Genomic DNA, 12,555 nt, shown 5'->3' with positions numbered 1-12,555 from the left:
TGGGGTCTGATGAAACTTCCAGATCCAGCTGCCAATTTTCAAACAATACAGCGAATCGAGAAATGCCGTGGATTGCACCATGAATGCCACCAGCAAAATCCGGACTGTAAAATAGTACAGGTCAACGTGGTTCTTCAATAGATATGATGTAGGGGAAAAAGGAACTGGGGAGAGCAGATTTAAAAAAAAGAACCTGTAGGTATATCAAATTACCAAAATAATAGTAATAATAATAAGAAGAAGAATAGGTAGGACTATGCTAGTGTTTGCCAGATGCAAACGTGGATGATAAAGCTATTTAAGAAAACGCAAGTAAGTGATAATTATAGAAGAAAAATAGCGGTTACTTTGGAGGGAAGGAGGGATCTATGATTGAGTTGAAGAACACATAGAACTTGTAGGATATCTGGCAAAATTATTCATTTTTGGCCTGGGCAGGGGTTATAAGAATGTTAGCCCCATTTGCTAAGCAGGACATTTGTTTTATGTGCTTTTCTGTGTTTGTATTTTATTTTATTTTATTTTGCAAGATTCTTTCTCTTTTCAAAAGAGAGAAATCAGAAGAATAATTGTGGATGCGACACCTTGCTCCTGGGCTAAGTAAATTATTTTGGATGCTATTAGGGGAAAAGAAAAGGGAAGATAAAATTCTTTTTTTTTTGAGCACTTACTACGTGCCAAAAATTTCAGATATGTAATCTCATTTGATATTCAGAACACCCCTTCAAGTATTCACCCCATCTTAGGGGTGAAGAAATTAAATTCCTTGTCCAAATATACCATAATATATTTATCCATTCTACCACTATTGGTCCTTTTGAGCTATGACCAATGTTGCCAGAAACATTCTTGTAATGTGGAGGGAGAGAGGGAAGGGAGGAAGGAAGGGAACTTGAGAGTTATGATGAATCACTCAAGGGCAAATAGGGGGGCTGTTTCTCTCAACTTTGAGTGACCCTAAAGCCTTTGTTCTTTCCATGCCACCAAACTGTCTCCCTAGAAATGAACCCAGAGGTCTCTTTAATAATTCTGAAAATTTCCAACCAAATGTGCCCCACATACAGAGCCCAGACTTAGTTGCAAATAAGGAACCATTTGTAAATGTCAGAGCCTTGATGATAAATATTTTTTAAAGACAAATGTCAAAGATAAATGTTAGTATGCCATAAAAAAATACAAACTGGCAGAAAACCTCAAGGGGAAATTTCATGGTATACATTCCTTTGGAGTGATTTAAAAGTAAACAAGTTGCCTAGTAACACACACACACACACACACACACACACACACACACACACACACCAATGAAAACAGGTTGTCCCAGCCTCTTTCAAGTCCTTTGTTATGCCCCAATCGAACACTGGTTACTAAAAGGAACTTAAAAGTAAACTTCTATAATTCAGTTTCAAAAGAAAAATCAAACCGTAACAGAGACAAGAAATAAGACCAATATAGTAAAAAAGCCACAGGTGGGTCAGTTAACGTGTCTTGAGAAAAGCCAAATCACCATAGATGAATTTGAGAGATGGGCTCCTATTTTAATATTTGAAGTAGTTTTGGCAATTCCTCCACTTAATGAGGGAGTTTCAGGCACAACTTTACCAAGAAACTAATTTATCCAAGCAATACAAAGGGACAAGGATGATTGTTCCACACACTCCTTGCTGCATGGGCTTACGAATGAACACCACAGGACAACCCTGAGATTCTTGAAGCTGGTGGTAGCAGTCTAACCGCTAAGCTTTCACACGCCAATACCGTCTAAAGCAACAGGATATACATGCAACTGGCCCAGATCCAAAGAAGGAAACTGCTAGAGAGAGAGAGGCCTGTGGGGGGAGGGAGAACTTCCTGTCTTAAGTCATTCTGTTCACTATAATGGTGACAAGCCCAGCACTCATTTACTAAGCTTCTACTTAATGCCAAACGCTATGTTTTATACCACAAATTATGTTGAATCCTGCAGCCACACAGCTAGTTATGTAGTATTTATTTCCATTTCGCAGAAGTGGGAACTGGGAAAATGTACAGGAAGTGAGCTGGGATCAAAGCAGAGGAGCTCTGATGGCAGGTAGTGGTGCACATGGAGGGGTGGGCTTCCCGAAGAGGGATGCTCCTGGCAGCTCTGGGGACCTTCAGCCAACACAGGGTTCAACACAGAGAAGAGGGCACGAGCCCTAGGAAGAGCCTAGAAACAGCATGATGTTAGAGAACCGAAGGAAAGAATAGTGAACATAACGATTGAAATCGTGAAGCAGGAATGAAGACACAAGGGGCAGGGATCAACAACACCCTAAATTGGTTGTGGATACTGACTAATACAGTATGCAAGCCTCTGTGCAGCTGTTAAGGCAATAAGGCAAAGGCACAGAGGGGGTGTAATTACAAGCACAGCAAAGATTCAAAGGATCATGAGACCTTTTTGCTAATAAATTTAAACACTTAGACAACAATGGTCATAAGTCCTGAAAATAATATATGTGTAATTTACCAAAACCGACCCAAGAAAAACTATGAGACTTGGATAATCTCATAAATATTAAAGAAACTGAATGAGTAATTCAAAATTTTCCTAATTTCTGAATTTTTTTCTCTCTCTTCTTTTGTAGCCTTTCGCTATCAAATTAGCTTCTTGGTATTAACATGTCTGAATACACATCTCAGAATTCGATTTTTCCAGAACTGTCAACCCCCTCCCCACCCCAAACTTTCCTACAATAAAAACACCAGTAGAATCCTTACAGAAATGTTTGGTTTGAATCTAATCCATCTCAAGGAAATGAAACACTATCTCTAAGAGACAGATGCACCCCAGTGTTTATTGCAACATTATGTACATTATTTAATGTTCCAAGACGTGGAAACAACCGAAGTGTCCATCAGTGGATGAATTTATAAAGAAAACACGATATATCTATATAAATATATAAATACACACTCAGTAGGATACTATCAAGCCATAAAAAGAAGGACATCTTGCCATTTATGGCAACATGAATGGCCCCTAAGTGCATTGTGCTCGGTGAAAGAAGTCTGACAGAGAACAACTAGTACTTTATCGTTTCAGTTACATGTGGAATTAAAGAAACAAAACAAAACTAAACCCACAGATGCAGAGAACATACTGGTGGTTGCCAGAAGTGGGAGGTATGAGGTAGGATAAATGAGCCAAGGTGGTCAAGAGGTACAAAGTTGCAGTTATAAAATATGTCTGGAGGATAAAATGTACACCCTAGCGACTCTACTTACAAATACTGCACTGCATATTTGAAAGTTGCTAAGAGAGTAAATCTTAAAGTTCTCATCACAAGAAAAATATGCTTGTAACCACGTGCCGCCGTGAGGAATGTTAACTAGACTTACTGTCATGATCACTTTGCAATATATACATACAATGAATCATTATGTTGTACACCTGAAACTAATATAATGTCAAGTGTCAATTATATCTCGATCAGCAAAAAGAATCTCATTAAGCAGGAACCATCAGACAAATCCAGAATAAAATAAACGGGTCGGCCTGTCCCAAGTCAATGTCGTGAAAAACAAGAAACAGGTGGATGAGGTAAAACAACTACATACAATGTGTGGTCCTTGCCTGGATCCTGAATTTAAGCAACAGCAGCAACACCACAGCTTTGGGGAAACTTGAATATTGACTACGATATACCCATACGCACGCACGCGCACACAGGCACACAGAAACGAGGAAGTAGTAAAATGTTAACACAGGGTAAATACTGAGGAAGGGACAGGGTATACAAGTGTACATTATGCCATCCTTTCAACTTTCCTACAAGTTTAAATTTTGTTTAAATAAGAGGTGGGGGAAGGGTGCCTGGGTGACCCTGTCAGTTAAGCGTCTGACTTTGGCTCAGGTCATGATCTCACGGTTGGTGAGTTCGAAGCCCTCATTGGGCTGTCTGGTGTCAGCACAGAGCCCGTTTCAGATCCTCTGTCTCCCTCTCTGTCTGCCTCTCTCTCTCTCAAAAATAAATAAAACATTTAAAAAAAAAGGAAAAATATGAAGTAGGGGAAAAAAGTAACCGAAAATATTTGAGCAACAGTGTTCCCCCCCCCCAAAGCCCTAAACTCATACCAGTCCCAGCTGAACCAAACTTGTGAGGAACAGACCCATTCAATATCACATAACGCTTGCAGAGAACAGAAAAGATTGTACCATGGTTCGATCATTCCATGAAAATAGAACAACGAAAAGCAAACAAGGAGAGTATGAGAAAAGAGAATTACAGAACAATCTCACTCACGTACTGTGATTTAAACAAATAATTCTAACAGCAAGCCAAACCCATTAAAGGATATAAAAAGATAAGAGGGGCACCTGGGTGGCTAAGACAACTGAGCATCTGATTCTTGGTGTTGGTTCAGGTCATGATCCCAAGGTCATGGGATCGAGTCCCACGTTGGGCTTCGTAAGCTGCTTAAGATTTTCCCTCTCTCTCCCTCTGCCCGTCTCCCCTGCTTGGGCTTGCTCTCTCTCTCTCTAAACTGAAATAAAAATAAATAGAAAGATAAGACAGCAGGACCAGGTTACCAGGAGAGCATGTTTTAGCACGAGAAACAAACAAAACCACCTACTGTCATTTACCACATTAATAAATTACAGCAGAAAAACTACATGATCAATTCAGTGGACACAGAGGAAGTATATGATGACGCTGAACACCTTGATAAGGAAAACATACCAATGGTCTTCAGCAAACTTGATTCTAACGGGGAAATGGTAGATGCATTTCTTTTAAAAACAGGAACAGGATGCCAACCACAGCTCTCTCTACTGAGCATGAACTGGAGATGTGAACCAGCACAGTGAAACAAAATGGAGGAATCTGTGTTACAAGATAAAGAATTTTTATAAATCTACAGGCTCATCTAGCTCAGTCCTTTACACCTGGGCTCAGTGACGCTTGGTGTCCAGGTGTCCCCATGCTAGTTCAATCTGCTCTACAACCAGATGCACGGACACGTGGCTTCTTTTCTCATGAAATAATATACACGCAAACAATGCTGTAGGTATCGGGAAGGACGAGCGGTTCATGGTATGAAAAGGACTCTTTCTTCCAGTCAAGAAACTATTATTTCCAAACAGACCAACACAAAGTACATTTTGTTGAAACAGCTTATTTGGGGATTTTTATCCCAAGTCTCCCAATGTAACCCAGAATCACCTTTCTTGGCCACGCCCTTTGCTGCCTGGGATTTAAGGTCCCTTTTCTTCCCTTAAACTATTTAGCAGTATCTCCTACAGCAGCCGCCACATGTAAAATCCTGAACTCCCTGCTGCTTTGGGAAGGGGAGTTCTTGGAGTGTTCCAGGATGAAGCGATGGACTCGTAGCTTTAACGCTACTTTACCTTCTAGACATCACACTGACCTGGGATCCAGTGCCCTGACTTTTTCGATGCACACTGAAAAGCTGACTTTGTTTGCAATCTGCAGGGGGTGTGGGGGGTGGGGCGGAAACTAGCTGTATATTCAAACTAGTAAGACTTCACCAGGCAACAGAAAGCTCCCAAAACAAAATAGATCCCGAGCCTGAAAAATTTACATGAAAAGCAGCATAACTGGGTTTTTTAAAACTCTGGAACCTGATTTTATGGCCAGCTTTGTTTCTTTCTGCCTCCTCACCTGCAGAATGAAGACAACCCAGAAATAACCCCACTAGGTTCTTTATAAGACTCACAAGAGATTTCTGGCAATCTCATAAGTATGTGTCAAGCTCTTTAAGTCAGGTAAAAAAAAAAAAAAAAACATTCGATAAATAGGTTCGTATTATTTTGTGATAAACTCTAGCAAAAAAGTAATAGTTCTCATTAGTAACATATTTCATAGGTTTCCAACCAGAAAAAAAAAAATCCCCATCTGGTAAAGAAGCATTAACATTTTGCTAGGTTTGTGGTTTGACTGCAGTTTTGCCTGGCTTCTTTTTGTACCATGTCCTATGATAATGCTGCTTTTAGAGAACCCATTTCCCCCATGACTATCTGAGCTGTAAGATTCTCTTTCTTGAGAAAGTGAAGCAATATACCCTTGTCAGAAATAAGTTTAAGAGAGCGTATGCTGACGAGTTTGAAGTGCAGTAGCAAAAAGAAGGTGGAAGGCTTATTTAGGGAAGTCGGAAGATAGTCTGGCTGTACTGGGAAAACGGGGGCATGCGCATTTTGGTTTGGATGTTGTCCTCCCAGGGACATAACGCGGTTGAACCGTATGTCTAAGGAAGTTGGACCCGGTTACGATAAAGAAGAGGATGAAAGTGAACCAAAAATACGGATGTCTCCTCTTCATTCACTGAATACGTTTCGTGCATGTTCATTCAATATGCAAAGGAAGCATTACTGAACCACAGCACTCTCCAGGCACAGACACGCCAGGGTCCCCAGAGAACAAGGTAAGAGACTGCATAAGAAGCAAAACAGATTGCATCTCTTTATTCTGTTACATTGCATATCCGTACAGCTTTCCTCTGTTCTTGCCCCATCACATACACCAAGCCACCATATTTTATACACACACACACACACACACACACACACTTCCTAATTGAGGAGTTCTAATATCTTACCAGCATTTTCTGTATCAAAAAAAAAAAATCTGGTGGCATGATACAGAAAGACTCTCTTGGCTCTCTGCTGCTCAAAGGGTGTTCCAGTTGTACACCTGAAACTAACATAACACTGTATGTCAACCATACTCAAATAAAACAACGACGACAACAAAGTGTGTCCCCCAGACTAGCAGCCAGGGCAGGCGTCACCTGGGGACGTATCTGAAATGCAGAATCTCAGGCCTGTCCTAAATTCCTGAATCAGAACCTGCATCTTACAAAGTTCCCTCCTGCTTCATTTACACAGTAGACTTTGAGAAGTGGGGCTTCAGCAAACATGGAATAAGTTCCTTGGTCCTCTGCCACAGAGAGGTTTCCCTCTCCCATAGCAAATTCGTAAAGGACCTGTTTGCAAAGCCCTCGTAGAACTGTATTCAGTGCTAGCCAGTGAGAAAAGGGTCTCTGAGAATTTACTAGTGAAATCAGCTGCTGCAGGAGATACGATTCTTCATTCATTGTCTCAGTAAAAAGCAAACAACTAGATTCAGGCAAACAAAAAGAAATCATTCTAATTAAACAAAAGAAGGACAGTGAGGTCACTGGGCACAGACGATTGAATTTAACTTCTAGAATATTGACAGGACTGTTTGACATTCTGGACAGACTCTGAGGATAATTCTTCCTAAAATAATGGAAGATGTCTTCCCTCCAGGCCACGTGGTTGTTTTATTCCAATTACACAGATTTCAAAACTAAGCCATTCCCTAGCCCTTGCACCCCTTCTGTGGTCTCCCTTACATTGTTTCCTTCCACCTCTCTCCCCAACAAAAGGGCCTTATTGGTAGTCTAGCTGGGTATGACCACCTCTTCTGGAATATTCTCGAGAGGTAGAGATAAAACCTCTAGTCAAAATGTTACAACAGAGAGACCCCACTCCTCTGTAAATCATTCCATAATCTAATGCCAATAGACCCAGCTGTAGATCTATCAGGATAAAGTCTGAACACTGGGATAGTTTATTATTTATTCTTTATATTAAGCTTATTCTTTGTATTAAATCAAATGTGGCCATCTATTTACTGGTTTTCATGCTGTTCTCTAGAGTAAAAGACAACAGAATGGCTTCTTCTTCTATGGGACAGATGACAGCTCTTAAACTCTTGGTAAGTATGTCACCCACTTCCCTAAATCATTTCTTTTTCAGGTTGAACATCTCCGCTTCCTTCAATTGCTCTTCAAAAGATCTATGTGTCAGACTCTAAAGTCGGCCTGCCGAACATATGGCAGGCACCCAAGAAATGCCAGGTCCTTTTTCTAAGTGTGAAGTGATGTATTCTCTGAAATCATTCTTGTTATTCATGATTCTCCATGTTTCTCTAGACCCAGCCACAATACTTGGAATGTTATCTGTGTCGCAAAGTTTAACTGGGACTCTCATGCCCCTTCCTACGAGCACAGTTGAAGACTCGTTGGTTAGTTGGTACTATGGTTTTGTTTTGATGCTCTCGGTCAGATCAGCCTGAATTTAATGTGACCTTAACTCACCTGTAAACCCTGGGGTCTTTATCACATGAACAGATGCCAAGCCAGCTTTTGGTAAGCTACTTTTCTGCAATCAATCGCCTGGACCTATATGCCTGATTTTACATGGATCTGTTAAGTTTCATTATTACTGGCCATCCCAGGCAACTAAAACCCTGATTCTGTTTCTGCTACGGTAGATAGGCACTCCTTCCACCATGCTCATCGTCCTTCACGTTCCTCCTTGGGATACAGATTCCTGCTACTTCTGTTGCTGTGGCTTTAGGAGGGCAACCAACATTAACAGAGAGCCTAAGTCAGGCCAGGCTTTGCCCAGGAAATGATCACCTATCGTATGAATGCCTATTTCTCCCCGGGCAGAGCCTCAACCTGACCTATGTGGCCTATGGGGCCACATTTTTCTTCGTGTTAGTCTTCCGACCACTTTGGAAAAGCATGTTAATTATTCACACTATCAATCCCCCTTCGGTCACTTGAAACACAACTTGCCTCTTTTTCTGGCTTTTTCCATGTGAACCACAGCTTGTTGCAGTTCCTCCCACCTGAGGGTCTCCACTTCCTCCAACTGTGCACACCTCCCCACCTTCCGCCCCACCTTGACTTTGCCAGGGCAGTGGTACCCCAGTTTTCCATCCTACCTTCCAGTCACACTTTGAGGTTTCAAATGATGCTGTACAAGTTCACCAGTTCTAACACCTCGGATGCCTCCACCCAGTAACGCGCTTGGCCTTGTTCGGGAGTAGCTGCTTGTAAGTTACAGAGAGCACGGTATTACCCTGTGTTAGAGAACCCTCCTGTTCCTCAGGGATGTGGTAAGACAGGTATTTTGTTTGGTTGTTTTCCTCCTCCTCTAACCTACAAGGCTGCATTTTAGCTACTTCCTGTGGTGGTTGCCATTGTCTAATTGTTGCCATTCTTTTCCAGGTTATATGAGGTACATGATGAAAAACAGAAAAATATTTGGCAGAACAAACTGTCTTGAGTTCAGTGGTTCCCAACACTGGCTGCATATTAGAATATCTTAGGGAGGTGTGTGTTTTTTTTTTTTTTAATCCTGATACCAGGACTCAGACCAATTAAGTCTGAAACTACAGGGCTAAGACCCAGTTAATGAGTGGTTTTTAAAGCCTCTCAGGTGTTTCCAAAGTGCAGCCAAAGCAGAGAACGACTTCAGCTGGATGGGAGAAATAGGTATTCTGAATAGGATGGGACCTGGAAAAAGAAGGAATGGAAGGAGTTTTAATGCCTACATTTAGGATCAATTGGATTTTTTTAAACTATATTTTTTAAATTTATGTTGAGAGAGACAGAGAACAAGCAGGGGAGAGGCAGAGAGGGAGAGAAAGAATCCCAAGCAGGCTCAGTGCTGTCAGCGTGGAGCCTGATGTGGGGCTTGAACTCACAAACTGTGAGATCATCACGTGAGCCAAAGTCAAGAGTTGAACCCTTAACCAACCGAGCCACCCAGGTGCTCCGGATCAATCGTTCTTGACAATGGAACATGCTATATCCTAATGAGGCAATGCAAGGTACATTTTTTTTTAAGTAAAAACATGAGTTATGTCCTTAAAATGATGAAATGTTACAATGGATGGACCCCACTCCTCTGTAAATGATTCCACAATCTAATCCCAATAGATCTAGGATAAGGTCTAAACACTGGGATATTTAAAAATTTATTCCTTACATGAAGTCAAAGTGGACTTCCTGTACATCCATGTATTGGTTTTCACACCGTTCTCTAAAGCAAAAGATAAAAAAAAAAAAAGGTTCCTTCTTAATGAATGTATAATGATTGCTGGTAAATTTGATATTTACATAATTAGCACCATGCAGGAGTGATTTCAGGATCAGAAAAGATTTTACAAAATCTTGTCAGCCAGATGTCCAACTGGTGGTAAATACAGCCTCTGGAGTTTAGTATGAGCAGAAATGAAAGTCAATTTCATGGTGGTTAGCTAGCTTCCTGGTGTTTTTCCACTGGTGGGGCGCTGAGACACTTGTAAAATAGCCAAGGGTCTCAACGGACCCTTTTCACAGTCACCCATCCATGTGTTGTTTGTACAGCACAAGGAGGTGGTCATGGGGGTGATGAGAGACTATAGACGTCCCACCTTATTGGACCAAATGTTTAACTGGTCACTCACATCCAAGTGGATGGGATTCGAGATTCCACTCTGCCATGATTCACAGTGGAATGAGGTTCCAGTGTAGACAGATTCACAACCAGCAACCACATCTAACCTCAGAGCATCTTTGTTTACTTTGCTGCTTAGGGAAAAAAAAAAAATCTACAAAGGCGAGTTGCTTTGCCCGGAGACGCCACAAATACATTCTAAGCTGCACTTGACTGAGTCACAATGCCCTCTGGCATGTACGATCTTTATTATTTCCTTGGCCAGACATAGGCCGTATTCACAGATTCAGAGGATGCTTTCTAACCTAGCTCATTCATAACCAAAGGCTCCTTCAGCACTGAATCATCACCTCAAATAACTGACTTCTCTTCCCAGGAATGAAACCAGTGAGTTTAATCCATAATTTTCTTCCTCTTCTAACAACTCTTCACAACCATATTTCCACACTTAACTTTTTTCTCCTACATTGAGACCAAAAAGTAAATCTGGTTTGCTTCTCCTGCAACAAAAACGCACAGCTGGCGGGCCAGCTATTTTGAGTAGCGACTGCACAGTTCAAAGGCAGCACACCCAGAACTCACGGAGCTGCCAAAGCCCCTTTATTCTTCTCATTTCTTCCACGTGAGAATGAAGAGTTTCCCCAAGAAGCCAGCCCCGTGATGCTGGGACGGAACAAACACAAAGTGGGATTTAAGGGAAAGGGGGCGGTGCTCCCAGGTCCTCTCCGACTCAGAAACAGATACGAGTCAATAAAGTGCACGAGGCATGGGATCGATACACGGAGTGCGTGTGCTGGATGGCGCGAGGCCATGTTATTAAGGTCACAACAGGTCCGGGGGGAACCAGCTGGCTGAGATGTTCTGCTAGCAAGTTAAACACAGACAGGAAACCGCGTGTCTGATACTGTAAAAAAATCATTTGTCTTCCTGCCAGAGTTAGGCTTGCAAACCGAAGAGGCTGTTTTCATTTAAAAGAAATTCTACAATGAGAGAGGAAGGAATGGAACTCTGTGGCTACCGGGAGCCCCGGTCCCTCTTCTCTCTCAGCCTCTCAGGTTCAAGGGCATGCTAACTGCAAAAGTCTGCACGTAGCTGGCACGTCAGCAATGAGACAACACATTGGGTGGCAGCCTGTATCGGACGGTCTGTTTCTCTGTTTAACCACATCGGTTGAACTCTGAGTCAGAAGTGGTTTCTAGAGTCCTCGTTTCTAAGTTGATGACAAATAATTGATGTGTTTACTGATAGTCCCATCCTGTTTAACAACAACAACAACAACAAAAATCTCATGTCACCTACAGATAGAGACAGTAGGGAAAGAAGACAACAAAAGTAAAAGACAGGTTGTGGAATGAAGGTAAACAGAAGATAAATGTGGAATACAGGCAGGCAGGGGTGGTGTCAGTAGCCACATTACTTGCTAGATGCTCAACTCAGTTGGTACTGAAGGGGGGTGTACGAAAAAAACGCTCTCCATCAGGGGTTGAAGTCTGTTTCTGTAAATGAAGTGTTACCGGAACACAGCTGCATCCACTTGTTTACAGGCTGTCTCTAGCTGCTTCCATGGCAGGGCTGAGCAGCCGCAGGAGGCAGACTCTGTGGCCCAGAAAGCCAAAAACTATTTCCCAACTGGTCCTTTAGCAAAAAAGTTTGCTGACCTCTGTTCTATATGCTTCAAAGTGTCCATAAGTTCAGACACAAACGGGGCCCCAGAGGGGAACGGTCTTTCTAAGGCAAAGAGCTGAGAGAAATTTCTCCCGGCTTCCTCCTAAAGATACCACCACAATGCAGGGAACAGTTTCCCCAACAGCATTCCTTACCGTGAACATACCACCCTGATTTCAGTGCACAAAGCTCCCTGATCATCTGGCTGAACCCAACGATAAGTAATAGTCAGTATTTACAGACAACGTTTATTGAAGACCTGCTCTGATCCAATTACTATCCTAAGTCCCCTAAGTGAATGAAATCATTTATCCTCACACTTATCCTGGTCATAGGAAACACTATTTCTATCCCTATTTTTCAGAGGGGAACGCCGAGGCGAAGTAGTCCACTCAAGGGACAGTTTATAAGTCGCTTAGTTGGGATGTAAACTCGGATCATCTTACTGGGGGGAACCATGAGCTTCTCAAGAGATGGGCATCCTGCTGGCCATTCTTTACGTGATAAACGTTTCTCACAAACCCATGAACAGTGGAAGCCTGAGGTTGTACTTCTTGCCAAGGACTTGCTGAATGGTGACTGTGTATTGCGGTTCAGTGACCAGTCATGTGCCCACAGAACAGGCAGCCCCTTATGTGAAGGGTGCA

The 12,555-nt window shown here is 42.1% G+C and overlaps 1 protein-coding gene across 2 annotated transcripts in view; it reads right to left on the bottom strand.

The window, feature by feature from the left end:
- Positions 1-12,555, bottom strand: part of TGFBR2 (transforming growth factor beta receptor 2) — an 89,670-nt gene that overhangs the window by 28,016 nt on the left and 49,099 nt on the right. Inside the window, exon 4 of one of the 2 annotated variants that reach the window (XM_053221554.1) lies at positions 4,707-4,817. The exons of the other annotated variant lie outside the window; for it this stretch is intronic. Within the exon in view, the coding sequence (XP_053077529.1) occupies positions 4,707-4,817 (111 nt within the window). The remainder of the gene's footprint in view (positions 1-4,706; positions 4,818-12,555) is intronic. 2 annotated transcript variants of the gene reach the window in all.

Source organism: Acinonyx jubatus, chromosome C2 (assembly GCF_027475565.1).
Source record: "Acinonyx jubatus isolate Ajub_Pintada_27869175 chromosome C2, VMU_Ajub_asm_v1.0, whole genome shotgun sequence".
Lineage (NCBI taxonomy): Eukaryota > Metazoa > Chordata > Mammalia > Carnivora > Felidae > Acinonyx > Acinonyx jubatus.
The sequence above is the reverse complement of the archived record's forward strand: the minus strand, read 5'-3'. Positions and strand labels throughout refer to the sequence as shown.